General features: G+C 49.8%; 1 protein-coding gene across 2 annotated transcripts in view; it reads right to left on the bottom strand.

The window, feature by feature from the left end:
• The window catches only part of VWF (von Willebrand factor), a 120635-nt gene that overhangs the window by 61658 nt on the left and 37463 nt on the right, over positions 1-21514 (bottom strand). For both annotated transcript variants that reach the window (XM_045587659.1, XM_036455712.2), the window contains exons 11-18: positions 20265-20401; positions 19474-19612; positions 18301-18401; positions 13938-14133; positions 12886-13101; positions 8819-9059; positions 6784-6890; positions 4152-4312 (exon numbers count right to left, since the gene is read on the bottom strand). In XM_045587659.1, coding sequence (XP_045443615.1) covers positions 4152-4312; positions 6784-6890; positions 8819-9059; positions 12886-13101; positions 13938-14133; positions 18301-18401; positions 19474-19612; positions 20265-20401 — 1298 coding nt within the window. The remainder of the gene's footprint in view (positions 1-4151; positions 4313-6783; positions 6891-8818; positions 9060-12885; positions 13102-13937; positions 14134-18300; positions 18402-19473; positions 19613-20264; positions 20402-21514) is intronic.

A 21514-nucleotide genomic window follows, 5' to 3' on the forward strand; every position in this document is an offset into this window, starting at 1 on the left:
TATTTGCTGCTTTGGGACACCAAAGGGTTAAAATAAGATAAAGTTGACAAATAACCCTTCAAAGACCTCAGAAGAAAACAGGTGGAAATAATTATCACTATTGTTCCCCCACTCATGACATCTTCAGTAAGAATGACTCACACTGAGAGCGTGGCACCAGGTCTTGATCACCCCAAAAAATTATGACATAGGAAGAAATGGGTTTGGTTACCCTTCTCTGAAAAAGCCCCATCTTCCCCACTCCCCACTTCAAAACATCAACACCACACTAAAAATGACCCATTCTTCAAAATCCTTTTTGCCTTCCTACTGTCCTTTACTCATTCTCCCACCCCATCAATACTTCCAGCTCAATGCAGCTGATTTCAATTATATGTTCCCTAGGAAAAGGAAAAAGGCTGATGAAATAATTCACACTAAGGTGTGAATGACTTTCCATGAGGATTTATAAGGTTGTAAGCGTCTTTAAAGCTCTTGCTTGTTAACCAAAATGAACTTATGCTTATCATATTTTAGTGAGCCTGATTAGCTGACAAATTGTATGAAGTGTAGGAGATGTTTTTAAGATGGGGACCTTTTTAATGATATCTCATGGGATTTACAATGCCCACATGTGAGGCCCTCTCTGGATGGGACCCTGAGCCCAAGCTCTATATTTCTAAAAACAGTGACAAAGTCTTTCCAGTCTTCATATTGAGCCCGTGAGAAAAATGGACATCAATAAAATTAACACACAGGGAAATTAACACATTTCCCAGTTGCCAGCAGGTATCCTTGTACCAGCAGAACGGGGTAACGGTTTATAAATGCAGCCACTAGATTTCAAAAGGGACGTGAGCATCTCCCAGGCAGTGGACTACATTTCCTCCAAAGCACCTCATGGCCCAGCCTCTGAAGGATCCAATCTGGGAATCAGGAGACCAGGATTTCCACCATGCAACTATGTATCATTGAATGGTTCTGCTTCCACTCTTTCTTTGGTCTCCTCCTGTGTGTTGGAAGGGGTGGAAATCCTGGGTTTAGGTGTTCCATCTCACTCTGCCCCTTCATGATGCTCCTAGAGAGGGTTCCAGCTGTGGCTGGAAGGACTGAACAATGGGCAGTAGGTTGTGTTTTGCTGCCACCTCCTGGTAGAATCAGGTAACATTCCAACTAAAGGCAAGTGGTTCACTCAAGTGCCTCTGAACTAAAAAAAAAAAAAAAAAAAAAAAAGACTAGAATTTTCTAGTGCAATCCCATTTTTTTTTTTTTCTTTATCTAGAGATCTCATAATGTGGACACTGGGGTCTCAAAAAAAATGCTCCCATGTCTGAAAATTTACTAGGCCATTTCCATTCATAATTTGACTTTCCTCCCTGAACTTTTTATAATAGCCATCATAAACCACCACTTACTAAGCAACATCCATGTGCCTGCCACTGTCACATTCAGTCCTCACAAAAACCCTTCTAACCCAATTTTAGAGGTGATAGAAATCAGATACAAAGATTTTAAGTGCCTTGCAACTCAATTAACAAAATGTCAGGAGCCAGGATTCAAATCTAGAATTTGGGGTTCCAATTTAATGCCTTTTTCATGCTGCTTCTCCACCAGTCACTTATCACAAGTGTGCCCACTCTTTTGTTCCATGCAAGGAGACCCGGGCACCTGTGGCAGGATCCAATGGTGGCTGCACCTTGTGGAGTGAACCAGAAAACCTCTGCTCTAGACAGGTGCCCGGCCCTGCTCTCTCCCTACCCCCAGCATTTTCCAGCAGGTGCTGCTGGCCTTGCAATGAGCATTGAGAGGCGCTTTGAAAGGCAATCTTCAACCAAGAGTAGCGCTGCTCAAAGTGTGGTCCACGGGCCAGTGTCGGTCTGAGATGATGTGAGCACAGACATAGAGAGAAGGTGTTTAGAGGAGTTTCCACCAATTGGACTGAGCAATATACACCTGGTATAGCTAATAAAAAAGCAAATATATGTTGTATGTCATTGCTTCCTTGCTTCATTTTTCTGATTATTCTACTATATTTAGGAAAGCTTTGGTCCACAGCAGATTGGAAATTTAAGAAAGTGGGCCCTTTGTGTTTCTCCCATGAACTAGAGGAGCAGATGGGCGCAGCCTCTGAGACTGACGCTCGGTGATTTATATGAAAACAACAATGAAAGCTGTTCCTATGATTCGACAGAACTTTCTGGTTTTAAAAGTTCTTTCACATACAACTCCTTCAGGCCCACAGCAAATGCGATGAAGGCAGAACAGAAAGTGTGTCCACGTTACAGACCCGGCAACTGAGGCTCAGAGCGAGGAGCCAGCAAGTCGTGCAGCCTGGACCCAGAATGCGGCCCTCAGACCCCTGTTCCTACTCGGGGACTCTCTCCGCTCTCAGTAGACCTGCCCCCACAGGAAAGAACTACTCCCTCCTTCCTTTCAGGTCCTCAGAACACAGAATTCCTGACCTCTCCCCTCAAACCCCTCGGTAACATGCCACGGCCTCATCACCTTCCACAGGGGACGGCCAAGCAGAGAAGCACCCCTGGGAAGGATGTCTGCACCATCAGATGGGCCCAAACGGGGTGTTTCCAGATCCTTTTTCTTTGCGTTGTGGCCAGGAACACGTGTCCTGTGCAGCAGCCAACATGCTGCGCACTTAATAAATCACCCAGGCCTTTCTGCTCTGCCGAATCTGGCCTCGACAATTTGCACGTTAGCCGGCATCGTCGTGAAGCAGTTGTGAAAATAACCCAATCTCTTAGACCACGAGCTTTCCAGTTGACAAGCCCCTGAGGCTGAGGTGAGAGACAGGCACCCAAAGACACCCCACCTCGGGATGTCTGCCAGAGGCTTCTGGGATGCCAGTGAGCTCCTAACAGCACGACCACATCCTGTACTCGAGGTCTCGCTCTCCACTGGGGCTTGGAGACAATCATGCAATCATTGTGGTTATTAATATTTAAGACTATCTGTACTCTTTCCTTTTGGGGGGGGAGAGAACCTCATTGAAAAGAGTCCCCGATGCTGATGCAAACTCCTGAAGGATGTCCCTTTTCTTGCCCGAGCCACCTCTGATGTGGGAGAATGTCACCTCTAGGTATGGAGAGGGGACAGTCAAAATAAGGAGTCTTCAGGGTACAAAGAGCAACATGGAAGCTTGCAATGCTCTCTCCTATTTCTTGCCCCTCTCCTATTCCTCCTCCTCCTTACATGCCTCCTTGAACAGCCTCCGTGTTCTGCCAAGGCACCAAACAAGACCTTCTAGTTTAGGGCCAATCTGTAGCTCACTCATTGGGAGAGAGAGTTCCAGAATCCTGAGAGGCTAAGACAGAAGGGAACACCCAGGGGAGAATGAGTGGCAGCTAGTCTCTGTCTTGAAGGAGAAAGGGTTGGTTGGATGGAAGAGATAGACCATCTGCCCTGCACACACACAGTGGCAGCCTTCCTGAGAGCTACTGGTGATGGGTCCTAGTTCCTTCCACAGAATATTGACAACTCCCCCAGCCCTGGACACTGCCCTTCAAGTCGAGGCCTGAGCATCATTATGCCCTTGGGCAGCCATATGAGAGCCGTCCTGCCTCCTTCCTATTTTTGCCTCTACAACCCCTGCCCCTCACATTCACTTTGGGTCTGAGGAATTGGAATCAAAGAAACCAAGAAGACAAGATGCCTTTGGAAGGGAAAAATCCGGAATCTCTCCTGGTTTTCAGAGTGACAAAGAATATATATTATTTTTAACTCAAAATGGCCTAAGGAGGAAGGTTAAGAAGATTTGGGCATGCTCAGCCCATGGCCACCATCAGGAGGCACATAGGAGCCAGGTGGCTACAAACCACTGTGAACCCTGAGAAAGAAGATACCTACTGAGAAGGGCTCCCAGTGGCTAAGAAAGTCCTAGTGGAAGTGCCTATTTATCACTTGAGTTTTCTGGACATTCTTGCTTTGCTTTCCATGGCACCTCTGTGCACTAAGCATTTTTGTCAGATCTCATCAGGATCAAACCCAGACTCTTTCCTACCATCTCTGTTCCTGACTTTGGCAGCTGACTCAGCCATGGGACCTCCCTGACCCCTGCCCCCATTACCACTGCCACCTGGTTCCCAACCTGGTTTAACTCTTGTTTCTTCCTCTCTCTCTGCCTACAGAAAATGGACAGCTGCTGACCCCTGGCTCACCATGCCCGGGGGGCAGAGGCAGCCTGAGACGCAGCCCATGCTCATGCACTCCAGGTCGTAGTTCTGGCAGGTTTTGGCACACTCCAGTCCTTCAGCCCGAGGGTTGTCAGCAGGACACACCAACTTGACCATGGGGGGCTGGCAGGACAAGCTCCTTTTACCTTGGAGATGGGAAAATCAAAGAGGTCATTAGTGACTAGAAGAATAGAACTACCTTCTATACTGCCCTGTGGTCGCCTAGGTGCAGTCACTCCATTCCAGAGACACAGAGCAGCCCTTTCTTGGGATGGGTGCTGCCCCACCTCCTGCTGGGTCTAGTCTGAGCTGGGTTCCCTGTGTGGGACCAGATGGCAGCCTCGTCTACTCAACTGAGCTTCTGACCTTTGCCTACATGGAAGGTGTCTCTCTGAGTCCCAGCATCCCTCTGATGGCCACACTTCACATCACCCTTCACCCTGCTGTAGTGGGTTGAACCAGGATGCATGGTAGAAATGTCCAGACCCAAGCTTTAAAGGACCTGGGTTTGGGTGCTAGAAAAGAACCTCTGTGGGTCCCAATAGGACATTCCTAAAATTGTTACCACTAACTTCATCACAAAAACTTGAAAGGGGCCTTTGCTCACATGTCACCCTTTGTCCAGCCACTGGCCATCCCAGCAACACTATTTACATTTGCAACACTCCATCCCATGAGACCCCCATGGCCCTCCCTCATTCTCATTCTCTACCTGATCACCATTTGATACACTATATATTTTACTTATTTCCCACGCCACACACTAGAATATGCGCTCCATTAGCACAGGGTTTCTTGTCTACTTTGTTCATTGATATATCATATTTCCTGACAATGAGCAGGTATAATGGCTGATAGAATAATAATGACAGTAGATGATTGATACAGCACCTTTCTTTCAACAATCCTAATGCACTTCATAGCATATCACATCTTACTAGACATACCACTTACAATCTCTTGTGGGCACAGAAGCCAGAATCTCTAGCCTTATTTTTTTTAATATGTTTTTATTGATTTTATTTTGTAAACATTTTTTATTGATTTCAGAAAGGAAGGGAGAGGCAGAGAGAGATAAAAAACATCAATGATGAGAGAGAATCATTGATTGGCTGCCTCCTGCACATCCCCCTACTTGGAATCGAGCTGGCAATCTGGGCATGTGCCCCTGACTGGAATCAAACCTAAAACCCTTCAGTCTGCAGGCCATCCCTCTATCCACTGAGCCAAACCAGCTAGGGCCCTAGCCTTATTTTTATATAAAAACTTTTTGTTAGGAAATTGAAACCCTAACATATTAAATGACTTTTTCAAGTCACATAAAATATTAGGAATTTCCTGACTTTGAAAAGGATAATCCCTTCCAGTGACTAGATTAGAAGACTCTGAGCATTAAAGACAGACCTAAGAGGCAAAACAAAAGGGAAAGGAGGAATGTGACCAAGATGCTATAATGAAAGACAGCATGAAGAAGAAAGAGGCAAGCTGCAGAGACCTTCAGGTTGACTATGGACTGAATGTTTGGGCCCCCAGAAATCCATATATTGAAATCCTAATCCCCAAATGTGATGATATTAAAAGGTGAGGCCTTTGGAAGGTGATTAGGTCATAAGGATGGACCACTTACAAGTGGTATTAGTGTACTTATGAGACTCCATAGAACTCCTTAGCCACCATCCACCATGTGAGGACACAGCAAGAAGGCAGCTATGAACCAGGAAGAGGACCCTCAGCCAACCATGCTGACACCCTGGTCTCAGACTTCCAGCCTCCATAATTTGTCAGCTATAAATTTCTATTTAGAAGCCACCAAGCTGTGCTGTTTTGTTATAGCAGGCTGAACAGAATAGGACAAAGTCTTAAGTTTTTCTCTCAACTTGTGAGCCACTCAGTACTTGGGTCCTTGACCCAGCTCCCGACTGAGAGATGCTCCCCAGTCTATCACGTGGGGGAACCAGTCTTCTCACCCAGGGCAGACAAACACATGGCACAGAGCTGGGCCACAAGGAAAGAGGGCATCTTGAAGAGATGAGAGGCAGAGAGAGGAGAGGTCAAGCTAGAGATTGAAAATAGCCCATGTATCTGCCTAAAGGCATTCTCTCCCTATGGTCCCTCCAGTGCTGGGTAGGCCCCTTCTCTCTTCCAGGCCTTGTCCTGAAACAGCAACAACTATTAGGACCTTCAAACTGAGAGAGACAGGTCCAAATTCTCCTCTTTCAGATCCACTTTCTAAAGAAGTGTCTTTGCCAGCAAGTCCTTAGGAACAAGGAAGCCATTGCAGGCAGGTTTTCTCACCACAATCAAGGCTACTGACTCACCCAGAGCTGCTCCCTGGGCTGAGGTCACCAGAGGCAAATGAGAGGTCTCACTGAACCCACCTGCAGACAGTTCAGTCTTTCCCGGGTCACAAAAGAAAATTCTTCCTGCCTCAACAACTTGGGTTCATGCATGAAAGGTGTGTCTCATCCTGAGATCACCCACTCAAACAGAAATAGTGGCAATCCTGACCCGTGTCTGAATGGACACGTACCTCAGGCAGCAGCCCAGGCCTCTCCCCCTCCATGTATGAGAAGTCTGGGCGGCGGGAGGAAGAGCCGTTCCAGAGGCCAGTACTTACTGCGGTGAGACAGGGGACCCAGGGGACCGCTGAGGGCAATGTGCTGTGGCAACAGGCTTCCTGGGCCTCCGCTCGTGCTGCAGTGCATGAAGCCATCCTCACAGTAGCTGCGGAGGAAAAACACAGCCCAGCTTTGCAAGAGCAGCTACAATCACCACCTCTGTCTCCTCGCCTCCCACTCACTCTGGGCTCCTTTTCCTAGAACTTACCACACTGCAGCTTGGTATATATTTGGGATTTTATTGGTTAATATCTCTCTCTCTCTCTCTCTCTCTCTCTCTCTCTCTCTCTCTCTCTCTCTCTCTCTCTTTCTGGACTATAAGATCCAAGAATGCAGAAGCCATGCCTGCTCTTGCTCACCATTTTATACCCAGCATCATGCAACATAGGCTTTGCATAAAGGACTCAATTTTTAAATTTTTTATTTTATTTCTATCTTCCAATCCCAGCCCTGTCCCCTAACATGGGTATCTATTTTCCTGGCATCTAGTCTCCTAAATGGTCCCCAATGATCCCCACATCCTGGTGGCCACACCCTTGTGTAACCCCCTTCTCGCACTGTACCAAGTTTGGTCTGTGTGACCAACAGTACATGGCAGCAGCCACATACCATATGTCACTTAAGATGAGGTGGTGAAAAACTGGCTTCCATCTCTCTTGGATCACTCACTCTGGGGGAACCACACCATGAGCAACCTTCTCCTGTTCTGAAGGAGTAGAGATTTTTGTCTCTGTTACGGTGAGTCTACCAAATATTAGTTATTTCATCTCAAAACATTGGTTCTACCTACTTTTTGCCAGAATGTTATTAGGTATTTGGGATCTGGGTCTCTGGGTCTCATGTATGTTCTCTACCCTTGTGGAGGTCACAGTCTATCTAGAGGGATAATCAACACATTTCACCGAAAGCCAAGACTAATGGCCACAATCACTTAATACAAGTATAAACAACCAATTGGGGGTACATTACATTGAGAGGGGCTGCAGTTAATCTCACTGGAATGATGAGAAAAGTTTTATACCAAATGCAATGTGCAGACCTTGTTTGAACCTTGATTCGAATCAACCAATTAAAAATAGACATTTTGAGACCATCAGGAAAAAAGTGAACATGAATTGAAAGTTAAAAGTTATCAAGGAACTATTATTAATTTTCAAGTTAGTAATGGTATTATGATTAGGTTTTTTAAAGTGCTATCTATTAGAAACACATATTGAAGTATTTTCACATGAAATGAGATAATAGCTTGGGTTTCCTGTAAACTATTCCAGCTGCAAAGGGGAGGAGGGAAAAGATAAATTAAGAATGACAAAGTGCTGATAATCACTGAAGCTGGGGTGAATGCATTAAGGCTCCTTACACTATTCTCTCTCTTTTATGTCTGTGTGAAATTTTCCAGAATCAGGACATTTTAACTATTCTCCCTAATAGACCGTCAGCTCCCTTGGGGCCCACACTGTCTGGTTCATCTTTAGATGTCCCAAGTCTAGCCCAGCACCAGGGACTGAGCAGGTGCCAAGGAAGTGTTTGCCCAACAAAGCTCCTGCTACAAATGTTTTCTGTGACCATGACAACCCTGCGGAAACTGGCCATGACAGAGGGCCTGGACGGAGGCCTGCAGAAGCAGGCACTACTTAGAGCTATTTTTCAAGAAGATGCACAAGCAAGTCACGACGGTAATGCACCCCTGAGCAACACTTCTGTGCTGTTTTTTCTTCTGGTTCAAATGTTTCAACCTGAGACACTGACAAGAGGCTGAAGGGGAGGGGGACCAGGAGAGCCCTCGTTTTATGTTCTAGAAAAAGGCCCAACATATGATTGTTGGCAACAAAGGTCAAGGAATCCTATTGCCAGCCTGCAGTTCCAGTTTCCCGCAGAGTAAGGAAGTCAGAAGACCTGGGCAAAGTCCCAGCTCTGCTCTGACTTCCTGTGCACCTGCGGACAAGTCACTCCCTTTCTGGGGGGCTCAGCTCAACCATCTGTGAAGTGAAGGATGTGGGGGGCCATTTTCCTTTCTCTGGTGCTTGCACTTACCACATGGTATGGTGGTCTGAGAAGATGTCTTCGGGCTGGAAGATCTCACCGTCGTAGTAACAGGGGCACTGGGCCTTGGGCACGCAGTCTCCCCTCTCATCCAGGTAGAGCCCCGGGGGGCAGAAGCAGCCCTCCAGGCAGAGCTCAGTGCATTCCTCATCCGGGTAAGAGAGGGAGCGGCAGGTCATGTTGCAGGGGGTCCCACACTGCTGGTATACCTGACCCTGTGGGCAGCTCAGCGCTAGGAGAGAGAGAGAAAGGAGGTCTCAGTGGAAGCATTAAGATGACAAGGACTTGGAGTGGCCCCTTGCAGCTGAGACCCTCCTCCCCAATTATATCAGTATGGTCACTGCTTTTCTTTCCCACTATGAGCAAAAAGTATATCTGTATGCTCACAAGTGTCTGTTATAATTGGGGATACACATTTTCTCTCTGGGTATCCAGAAGGGCCATGCTTGTCATCTCTGAGTCCTCCTGGGACATAGTAGAAATCCTGCTGGGTAGTGAAGCTATGAATATGAAAAGGAACTAGAATTGATGGTCAAGGGCATTTCTCCCATTATGATAATAACATAATGGCCATGATTTATTGAACACCTATTGAATAGCCTACTTTTTACACAGGTTCTATGCCTTTCACACCTCTCTGGGTGAGTTGGAGCTCACATCCCCCTCTCTATGGATAAGAAAACTGTCACTTAAACTAAGTGACTTGTCAGGGCCATGCCTGGAAGGCAGAGCAGAGGCAAGATTGGAGCCCAGCTCTCTGTGAACCAAAAGCTCATGCTCTTAATCATTAGGCTCTTAAAAGGTAACACTCCCTTAGGATCCATGCTTTTAGGGACACACCAGTCACATAGAGCAGCGACACTCAGACCGATTCCAGCGAAGTGGGCAGCACCCACCTACCCACAGCCTCCTCTCCCCGGCCTCCCACATAGAAATAGCACAATAAGCCTGACTGGTTTGGCTCAGTGGATAGAGCACCAGCCCAGGTTTGATTCTGGTCAAGGACATGTACCTTGGTTGTGGGCACATCCCTGGTGTGGAGTGTGCAAGAGGCAGCTGATCGATGTTTCTCTCTCATTGATGTTTCTAGCTCTCTCTCCCCCTCCCTTTCTCTCTGTAAAAACATCAATAAAATATATTTTAAAAAAAGAAAAGAAATAGCACAACAGACAAAAGGTAGGAGGAAGTATGGCAAAGTGGCACAGCAGCTAAGAAAGGGGGCTCTGTAACCCAAATTCCTGGGTTCAAGCCCCAGTTCTGCCATTAGTTAGTGAGGTGCCTTTGAGTAGCTTCCTTCCTGGAATATGATGGCACTACCACCTGGATTGTTGGGGCAGTTGCATGAGCTAACATGTTCAGAGGAATGCCTGGCCTGAGGTAAATGTTCCCTGCTGTTATGCTTCAGGATTACCCTGGAGACGTAGCCCCAGCCCAGCTCAGGTGGGAAGGGTGTTCCAGAGGAAGTTCTGGGCCTGAGAGACCCAGCCCTCCTGGATTCTGGCAGACACATAACCTACTCTCTGTGCTCCCAGCAATTTCATGGGCACCCCGATGATGCAATTCTTTACTGGGAGGCGTGGCAGCAAACTGCTTTCCTGTTGCCAATCAGCTATTGTCCAAGAAATGAGAACCTCACTCTGGGGACACTGCTCCTGGGGCTAATAGAATCCTTCCCCTCCATTAGAACCCATTTCTACAGCGAAGCCCACTGGCAGGGCATTTCACAGAAGCTATAAAGGACAGCCCTGCCCTGAACCTCAGAAGTGGGAGGGGGCCTCTCCAGAGGTGCCCCGAAGCCTCCCCATCCTGCCCCTGCTCTGGGCCTAGTATCTGAGGGTAGCTGGGGAGGGAGGGGGCTCTGTAGCCATATTATTCATAGATTTCCCTCTGAACCAGCAGAGAGGTTGGGTCACTGGGTAAATAATTAGGGCAAGGGTGAGTTAAGATGGAGTGTGTTGGGCAATAAAAATGGTAGTTTCTTTCAGTCCATTGAACCCACAATGATAAGGGCACATTTCACCCTTAAAGGAGCATCTGGACCTGAGAGCTGTTTTTACGCTCTGATGGGCTATCTCTAGAGCTGGCTTGGAGCCACATTAAATGGTTCCTTCCCCAAGAGAATGCATAGCTCCGTCTAATTGTGCTCCCACTGTGTGCCAAGGGTTGTGCTAGGCTCAGGGACGCAGAGATGGTAATGCTTGGTCCCTGCTTTCAAGAAGCCCATAGTCTTGTTTTCCCAAAGAAAAAGCAAGAAAAAATAAAAAAGTGTGTGCTTCTCCCGAATCTCCTCAGAGCATCCCTCAAAGCCGCTACTAGTTCTTGCTCTGTGAGTGTCCCCAGTTGGTGTGACTGCTCCGTCTGGGTGGAGTCAGTGGTTTAAGGAGCTGTTTGTTTCTCAGGAAGGAAAAGTGAGAAATAGGATGAATCTAAGAGTCCTACCCACCCTCCTTGGGCTCAGAGGACCTACCCAAGGCCATCTGGTTCACCTCCACATAAACCCAAAGAGACAGATTCCCCTTCCGTATCTTAGGAGCCTCAGGAGCCAGGGAACTCCCTAATCCAATCACAGTCCCTGCAAAAGCTGTTACCCACGGAGGCTGAGAACAGCTGCTCTTGGGCGATTAAAGAATATTTCAGTAAGTCCTAAGCATTCTGGGAGAATGTCCTCAAGTAGGAAGTCCTTCCGATGCTATTACACCCTGATCATGCATCATTTCTAATACTGCTGGACAAGCAAAGCAGATTCACAAACATCACATCATTACTTTCCCCGATTTCTAAACAGCAAACATTCATGAGGACCTGAAGTCTGGATGGGGAAGTGAAGGGCTAAGACCTCATGCTGGCAGGTGACAGGCAAGTAGCCAAAGGCCTCAGCTTTTTTGTGGGATTGCTTTGATTCAAAACATGAGTTGGCTCAATAAACTCCATTCCTAAACTCCTCCTCAAATACATGATATTAACTCCTTTCACCATTTCTTATAGATCCTATTTTCCTGCTTCTGTCAAGGCCACCAGGTTTTGTTTTTTTTTTTTTGTCTCCAAACACATCTACCTAGCCCTAAAAATGACAATATCCACCACACTGGATCCTTCCAGAATACATTCCTCACTTCTATACATCATACTACTATTCCAGCATGGAAACAACGCTTTTTTGAAAGAAAGAAAGAAAGACAGAAAGAAAGAAAGAAAGAAAGAAAGAAAGAAAGAAAGAAAGAAAGAAAGAAAGTAAGTAAGTTAGTTTTTTAAAAACCTAATCAAGTACACCACCTCCAGAAAGCCTTCCTTGGTTGCCCCTGCAATAATCTAAGCATCATTTCACTCAGTGTGATAGGGAACTAGTAGGGAACCAGACCCATCTGTGTCGCAAAAAGGAAGATTTTGTTTCTATGCAACTGCCATTTCCTGACCACACGGGGCACTCCACAAGTATCCCCTGAGCAACAACATTAACAACAAAAAGTGAGCACAATCCATCCACTCAGGGGACCAGGGCTCCAACACTTGGGCCAGAACTAACAGGGCAACGTGAGACTCGAATAATGTCATTCCTCTTCCCATGACTTTATACAAGGCCCGGGATTTGGGCCAGGAGTCCACCGAGGGTTAGCCTGAACTTAAGAGCAAAGGACTGGTGCGTGACTGTCCCATTGCCTTCACCAGACCTCCCAGGGATGCAGGGACCCACTCATTCCACAGTCTGGCCATACATACAGCCAACGCTAGGTGGCAGCAGCCACAGGCAACCTCAGCTTGGCAAGGACACCAATGTTCTAGGGTGAGGTATCCAACTTGCTCTCCTGAAACAGGAGGGAGTAGCCAGGCTGTCCTATGGATGATCCAGTCCCCAGCCCCGTGTCCTGCTGGGAAATGGGAAGGCAATGCAGCTGCAAATGAACTGTCCCCACATGCTATGCCTGTCAGATGCTCCTGGGCCTGGTTCAGAATGCAGGAATGCAGACAGAGCAGAGCAAAAGGCCACGTGCATGCAGAGGAAGGGCATCCGCGACAGATTCTGTTGGGTTTTAGGGGGGGGCAGGGGTGAGGGCACTCACCACAGAAGCTGGGCTCCCGCCACGCAACGTGCACTCCTTTCCGGGTGCAGGCAGCGGCGTAGTTGGCCACGGCGCTGCACAAGCAGTCCCGGCCGTCCGAGCAGGAGCAGACGTCGTAGTGGCAGTTCTGCAGGTAGGGCAGCGGGCTCACAGCGTGGTGGCAGGCCTCGAACTTGGGGGATGTCAGAAGAGAGCACGCTTCCTCTGCAAACTTGGCTGTGGTGGAGGGAGGAGAGGGGGAGCCGGGCTTAGCGGGGGCCCTGCCGCAGCATGGGTGCCCCGGGCCCGAAGGGATACAGTGGTCTCCTACTCCCCAGTCATCCCAGTTTCTCCCTCCGCAGCACAGGCCCCGGAAACACCCCTTGCTTGGCTCTGTGATGTTTCTTCCCCAATGTCCTTTCTTAGTTACATTCGGCTTAAATAAATGCATAAGAAGCTGAAGGCCCAGGCACACCTCCTGGCCAAGGGAGAACTAGTGCCACGATGAGCGGAGTAAGCTAGGGGCCTTTGCGTGTGCTGACATGTCCCTGACTCTGCAAACGGCCATCCCAGTGCATTTATCTGACGATAATTTGTTTGGTGGCTGCGGCCAGGGCAGATGGAGAAGGTCCAGGGGTGGGAATACGTTCTGTTCTTTTCTTTCCCAGAATCTGGCCCTCCGAGGGTGCCCAATAAAAGGGGTTTTGAAGCCCTAGCCGGTTTGGCTCAGTGGATAGAGCATCGGCCTTCGGACTGAAAGGTCCCGGGTTCGATTCCGGTCAAGGGCATGTACATTGGTTGCGGGCACATCCCCAGTGGGGGGTGTGCAAGAGGCAGCTGGTTGATGTTTCTCTCTCATCGACGTTTCTAACTCTCTGTCCCTCTCAATTCCTCTGTGTAAAATCAATAAAAATATATTTTAATAAATAAATAAATAAATAAATAAATAGGGGGGGGGGCGCTTTGAAGAATAAAGAAGAATCCAGATGCGGATCTCCAAAACCCGAGCGCCTCCTCCCCCAGCGCCAGGCGCCCCGCCCCGAGGAGCGCGGGAGAACGTGGGGCTCGCATACCCAGGCGCGGGTTGAGCTTGCAGGGGTCGCTGTGCTGCTGCCGCAGGTCCGCGCATTCCGCGTGCAGCTTCCATGCGTTCCCGAAGTCCTCCACTAGGGGCTCCACCAGGCCCGAGGGCGTGCGGAAGTCGTCGCCCTTGTTGCCGTTGAAGTTCCCGCACAGGCCGCAGGTCCTCCCCGCGTACACCGGGGACAGCTGCGGGGAGACAGGCATTGGAGCAGCTGCCGCGGATGCAGCCGCATCCTCCTCCCCCTCCTCAAGTGAGAGGTGCACGAAGTTAGGGAACAGCAGCTAAGCCCTGGGCTGCAGGAGGGAGGTAAGAGCTGAGCGCAGGATGGTATCACGCCAGCTCCATCCCCATTCTTAAACCAGCAGTCAGAGACCCGGCTGCTGCACCGGATTTTGGAGAGCATGCAGGCATTTACTGATGGCGACACTGAGTCCAGGGGAGGAAGAGCGGCTTGCCTGAGGTCAGGGAGCTGGGACCAGTAGCCAGGTTGACGCCACCCTCGCCTGTCAGAGCAGATGCCTGCGCCAATGGGCCCTGAAACCCACGGGAATCAAGTGCGAAGTCAACGACTTTTTATTGATCATTCACATCAGTCACACATGGGGGCCAAGGAGGCTGAGTCAGTTATGGGCCAAGTCCTCTCAGAGCTCACATTTGGTGACAAAGAATTACACCTTCCAGCCCTGCCAGCATGGCTCAACCTATGAGTCAGGAAGTCAGGGTTGGATTCCTGGACAGGGAATTTGCCCTGTCCATGATGAGAATCATTAATTGGCTGAGAATCATTAATTGGAGGCAGCCAATTAATGATTCTTATCATGGATGTTTCTATCTCCCCCTCTCCCTTCCTCTCAATAAAAATATATTTTTAAAAAAGAATAACACCTTCCCATCTGTTCTTAACTGGGCCACTAAGTGTCACTGAAGAGAAAAGGCCCTGAGCCAGAAGGCCTCTAGGGGTTGTGATTGGAGGAGGTGGGGTCTCTAGGGGTTGTGATTGGAGGAGGTAGCGGCTCTGGAACACCCTCTGGAGGGTGACCTCCTGTGCGGGGAAGGTGTCCTGAGGTACAACTCCAAGCCATTGGCATGTGGCTCCTTCTCTACCCTTCTGCACCTGAAGTGCACACTCAGGGACAAGTTGGGGAGTCGAGCCCATCTCTCTGGGGCATTTGCTGGTGTGTATTGAGAGGGCCCAGTTTAAAGATGGCACAGGGCTGGGGCCCCAAGTCCAGCCTGCTGCCCTGCTAATCCGTGCAGCTGAACCAGGTCCCTGAGCCTCGTTCTGAAACCTTCATGCTTGGCCTGGACCCTGTGTGGTCATCTCTTGGATGACACCTTCCAACTTCCAGTGCAGATTTAATAAAATGCAGGAGGAACAATCTAACAGAAGGTTCCAGACCCATAAAAAGTGTATCCAAGTAAATATCATTAATGCGAAAGAGGGTGGTTCCTTGTTTGCTTTACAAAGATCAAGTATTGGTCCCGAGGCACCCAGGCCTCCCCTGTCCGTCCTTTTTAAAATGTAACTCCTCCTGGCCGTGGCACTCCTTGCCCTCCTCTGCGTTACTGACCTCCCCAGGATTTACTGCTTTCTAATACATGATTGAATTTACTTGTTGGTTTTGTTTATTGTCTGTCTCCCGCACCAGAATTTACACTAAGTGAGGCACGGATTCTTGTCTGTTTTGTTTCACTGTTGCAGCCTCAGCCTTGCCAATGGTGCCTGTGGACATGCAGTACATATGTGTTGAAGAAATTAATGCTTGAACAAAGGACTGAATGAGTTCATGAATGAAGGAGGTTCTCCTCTGGACACAGGCTGAAATGCAATGCCAACAGTCAAGGTCGGCCCTGAGCAAAGCAGCAAAATCGGTGACGACTCTTTCTCTACCTGTATCTCAGCACCCTCTCTTTCCTCCTCATTCTTGGGCCTCAGTGACCTCCTACCTCCGAAGTGCCCTTCTGTTCACCCGCCTCAGGCCTGCCATCACTCCCACGCCCCACTCTTTAAATGATATTTTCTTTCATCCCCTTGGCCTGTTGCAAGGGATGAAGAGTGGGGGTATCCATGGACATCTGGCAGGGGCTGGCTGCCAGCCCCACATTAGCCCAATACCATAGACTTAGAGAACATGCTTGCTGATTAAAATTAACAGAGGATCAGTGACACTTCTGATAACTGTCAGAGGTGCTTCCTACACCTCCCTGCCTATGGCTGAGCTGGGCCCTGGATCTCAACCAGCAGAGCCTGGCTGTCTGGACCACGTGGTCCTCAGAGGCAGGCCATCTATACCTCATTGGCTGAAAGGAGAGCAGGGAACCCCCACAGTACCTGCCAGCATCCTCTCTGGTGAGTGTGCTCAGCCTGTTCCTCCCCATGACCTGTCTCCAGTTAGCATCCTCCACTGGGCAGCCCCACAAATCCCGGGGTCAGCATAGTGATGCACCCACTTCCTGGTCCATCTACAAATGCCCCTTTTTGTCCTCCAGACCAAAACACGGAGGGCGTTCTCACAGCCACTGGGTCATCTGCTCCTGTCCTGAATCTTGACCAGTAGAGTCCTCCTTCTGTTAGCTAAATGGACTGAAACCCAGCCCCAAAGACAACCCTGCATTCCATTCCCACAGAAAGAGTCTTCTTGGGAGAGGGACAGAGAACTGAGAAACCCGAAGAAAACAGCCACCCGGATAGGACAAGACATATGGGGGCTGCTGACTCAGGGAGAAATCACACAGATGGAGAGCGCCCTCTGTGGGGCGGGCAGGTTCCTGAGAAAGTGGCATGGCTATTGGACACCTCCCTTCAAGACAGGTGAGCAGGAGGTGACGTTAGAAACCCAAGTTCCAGTCCTCACTCTGTAACCAAAATGGCCAGGGGACTGGGCAAGTCCCTTTCTTGCTCCAAAAATGAAGGGTCTTTATTTCCAACTGTAAGTGAGGGGCTGACAAGAGCTCCTTGTGCTCTGTGGGCTGTGGTCATAGGGTTTGTTTTTTACAAAAGAGAGAGGGGGGGAAAAGGAAGTTAATGTGGAACTCTCCTGAGGACTTTAAAACAAGAGCAAGAGCATGACGTCATCAGGATGGAGGATGCCAGAATCTCAAGTGCCCATCGCAGGGTTATACCCTCAAGCCCTGTGGAACCTGGAACTCGGGGACACAGAAGGGGACTCTGCAGGGATCCTGGGAATGACATAGCGCAATGGTTCTCAGCGTGTGGTCTCGGGAGGGTCTCTGATGCCCTTCCCAGGGACCCTGCAGGCCAAACCATTTTCGTAATAACACAAACACAGTGCTTGGCTTTGTCCCTCTCATTCTCTTACGAGTGTGAAGTGGTATTTTCCAGAGGCAACATGACAAGGCAACATCACAAAGATTGAATACAGGAGTGGCTGTGGGGCCAGCTGGCTTCTATTAAGCCAGCCATTAAAGAAATTTAAAGAATTGTAAAACAAGGGTATGCTTCTCACTGCTTTTTGTTTTGGGAAAAGTTTCCTCAACCCCCTACCCCCCCCCCAAAAAAAATGTTGTTTATATTAACGGGTAGTGGTTTCATTATTGTTATTTCTAAACGAATTCCTAAGTACATATTTTCAATGTCTGTGGGTTAATTTCTCATCTGGTAAATATCAATAGACATAACCTTCAGAAGCGTTCTTGAGGTCCCCGATAATTTTTTAAAGGACAAAGGCTCCTGAAGGCCAAAAAGTGAGCAGCACTGGTCTGGTGGGCAGGATGCCACCCAGAGAGCGGCTGGACACGCCTCCCAACCCTCAGGACTCCTGGTTGCTCTGTTTATAAAATGGCAGTGACAATTTCGAGAAAAATATACAGATCGCTATCTAATTGTGGCCCCGGGACTACGGCGAGCAAGGGGAAGTGGCCCTGGGCCCCAGCGCCCAGGTGAGAGATCTGGTAGTTCCCAGTGCAACGCTCCCTGGGCAGTGGGACGGCTTTGTCTCTTTGGGTGCACGACACAGTCTTAGCTGTGAGTGCCAATCTGGCTCTTCCCTTGCTGCCCACAGTGGTCACCCCAGGAACACCCCTGCTCCCAGGTTTTGTTGCAGCCAAGAGACCAGGCAGCAAATCTGCCCTTCCCAGCCCCTCGGGAGCCTACCTCCTGGGAAGGCCCTAGGGTACCAGAACCCCAGGCCTGAGAACCCCTAGGACAAACAAGGAGCATCCAGACAGCAAACACCAGCCTCTCGTACACAAGAGATGCCTGTTCCTCCCTCTGGGGGCATAGGGCCTGCGGAGAAATGAATTCTTCTCCCACACACAAAGCCACTCCGCCCACAGCACAAGGGGCACTTTGTAAGGCTGGGCTGTGGGGAGGCAGCGATCAGAGGGCCTACCTTCACCAGCAGTCTCCCGCGGCCATCCCAGTCCATCTGCAGGTCTTCCCCATAGCTGAGGCGCACAGAGGCCATCACCGTGTGCTGGATGCGGAGGTCACCTAAAACCGAGCGGGGCCAGAATTTGGGCTAAGATGAGGAGAGGGCAGGGTGGTGGCAGGCAGATGTATCCTGGGGAGAGATGGGGTGTAGCAATAACTGTAGCAATGAAATCACAGTTTTGGGGACGATGGAGATGTCCAGGAACCTTTAGGGGGTTCTCAGGAGGATGGGAGTCGTGCAAATAGGATTTCCCAAGAAGGTGCCTCTGTCTTCTTGCTGTGGCCTGCCATTCCCCGTATTGCCACAAGAGGGCGGCCGAGGCTCGTGCATCCATAGCTGCACAGGTGCCCTGAGCCAAGGATCTGTCTCCCATTGAACCCCTGAGGCCTGAGCATTCCTTGGGCCCCTCTGCTGCTGCACGAGTCCCTCCAGACTGAGTGACTCAGTCCTCACAGCTGAGCAATACTGTGTGCCTGGAGGAACATGCCATCTCATGGGCAGACACGCAGCTTTAAACTGACACACAAGCATACTGTGTGCCCATGGGCCCCAGTTCACCGGCTGTGAGTAATGCCAGGACAATGGGCTGATGGCTATGCAGATGGAGAAGGGAGGGGTCTGAGAGCCCCTTTGAGGGTGATGTCTGAGACCATGCTGGGCACAATGGCACAGTGTAGCCTGGCAAAGCCCTGGACAGGTAGGTTTCTCCCTGTCGTGGGTCACAGGGTCCCCTGGCTCTGTCCGATAACATCCAAGGGGCCTTACTCATCACCAGCCATGCCTCCAACCTCTCAGTGACAGGCTCTGATCCTTTCCCGCCTCAAAGTAGAACCAGAAACATGAAACCCAACCCTCACTGTCCTCTTTGGCTCAAGCTGAGTAGAGAACTGTCTTGGCTCTGCTTTCCCTCCAACACTCTCTCCAAGGCCTAGAGCAGCCTCCTCATCTCCAGTGTCCAGCCATCTTCCTCCACTTGTTCTCCTCTTCCAGGAAGCCTTCCATTCTTACAGGCATGCATGCCAAGGATGCCCAACCTGCCCTCCAGAGATAGCACTCTCCCACATTTCTACAAAAGGAGAAGCAGTGGGCACAGCTGAGGGGCAGGTGCCTGTGAGAAAAGGAGGGACCCACCTTGCAGGAGGGGTATCTGCACATCCTGGCCGTCTATGGCGACTCCTCCCCCGTGCTTCAGCTTCACCAGGCTGTTGTGCAGGCTGGGCAGGCGGGCGGTGACTGAGCGGGTGCAGACAGCATCAGGGTCATCGGCACACTGCCATGAGGGGCACGCAGAGTGATGTCACCACACCCCCGCCAGCCCAGTGTCCCGGCCCAGGACCCCTGAACTCAGAGAAATACTCCAACCCCACACAGCCTCTGGCCTTCTCTCACAGAACAGCTCCATCCTCACAGATCCATCGCCGTGAAGGGTGCCCCCTGAAGCAGTGCAACAACAAGGTCCTGAGCCCAACCTATCTCCTTGCCCAGCTTCCCATGGCTCCTATGCCCTTACCTATCTGGTCTTACATGAGGAACCCTGGGCCTCTTATTCTTTGGGAAAACGAACCAGGACTCAGACCCTCAGGGGAAGCCCTACAAACCCTTTATGTCCTCCCCTTGGCTCCATTCTCTAGAGCAGTGTTTCCCAAAGTGTGGTATGCATACCCCCAGGGGTACGGGAAGAGTTTGGTGGGGGTATGCATTGCACTGTGCTTAGCTGCACCTAATTCTATGTTCTCATGAGTACGAGGGGTACTCAGCGTTACGAAAATTATAGAAGGGGTACACATATGTCAAAAGTTTAGGAAACACTGCTCTAAAGAAAAGAAGCATACTGTATACACAGCAGCTCAGTAATAAGGGACCACACCCCCCACCCCATCACTCTTCCCTTTGCCTCCTGATGGGCGCCTGGTTGAGCTCACCTGCACGGTCTCTATGACAATGGAGAAGGAGTGGTCCTGGCAGTCCCGGGCCAGCAAGTACTGGCAGACCCCACTGAAGGTGAAGTACCTGTCGTCAAAGCTCTTGAAGTGGGATTGTCCTGTGATGAGACACTCTCCTACAGGGGCACAGAGGATGAGGCGATCAGGAGGAGGGGGAGATCAGGAGGAGGAGCAGAAGTCTGGAGTGGCGAATGGAAACCTGTAAGAACACGGTGCCCCTCACCAAAATGCTGTAGCTAGTCTACAAGTTCTATAGGAAGACTCTAGGCCAGACCCCGCTCCTCAACACATTTGATCTTCTGGTTCAATCCCCATTTAATCACGGGGGCAGGAGGCAGCTAAGGGATATGAGCCACACTCCTGGCTCTCAGCTCCCCACAATGCCCAGTCCTTCCTCACAGCCATGGCCATGAGCACTGGCTCCTGAAGCCTGCAGGGTGCTCAGCCCTGGGTATAAGAGCATCTTTTGTTCTAAGGAGCCACTTTGAGGGGGCCTTTGGGTAGGGCCCATCACAGAAAGATCAGGCATGATTAGAGGTCTGGACCTTTCAGCCTCACCCCCAACCTCAGGGACTGGAGGTTTACTTAATAGTGATTTAGTTGGCCATCCTGCCTAATAAAATCTCCATAAAACCCCAAAGCAACAGTTTGGAGAGCTGCCAGGCTGGTGAACATATCCATGCAGGAAGGTGGCACACCCCACTCCACAGGCACAGAAAGTCCTGTGCCAGATCCTTCCAGACCTCACACTATGTGTGTCCTACAAAATGTCCTTTATGGCTAACCTGTAGTAGTAAGCCCGGTGTCTGCCTGAGTTCTGTGAGCTGTTCTAGCAAATACAGAACCTGAGAGGATATTGTGGGAACACCTGACTTGGAGCCAAGTCAGACAGAAGTAGCGACCCTGAGGACCCAGTGCTGGTGCTTGGCATTAAGTGGTGGGTGGGGAGCAGTCTTGTGGGACTGGCCCTTAACCTACATGGTCTGTTACTGTCCGAATTGAATGGAATTGTAGGACACCCCATTGGTGTCCAGAAAGTCAGAGAACTGGTTGGTGGGGGCGGAGGGGATCATACACATTTGGTGTCAGACGTGCCAAGAATGAAATAAACAAATCCTGCCTCCCCACCGTATTGTCCCCCAAGAAGGGCAGGAGCAAGGATCCCTGTTCATGGAAGTCAAAGCACAATAGGTAGGACGTAGGAAGGGCCAGGTCATCCCCGAGGATTG

This window comes from Pipistrellus kuhlii, unplaced genomic scaffold (genome assembly GCF_014108245.1).
Source record: "Pipistrellus kuhlii isolate mPipKuh1 unplaced genomic scaffold, mPipKuh1.p scaffold_m20_p_3, whole genome shotgun sequence".
Lineage (NCBI taxonomy): Eukaryota > Metazoa > Chordata > Mammalia > Chiroptera > Vespertilionidae > Pipistrellus > Pipistrellus kuhlii.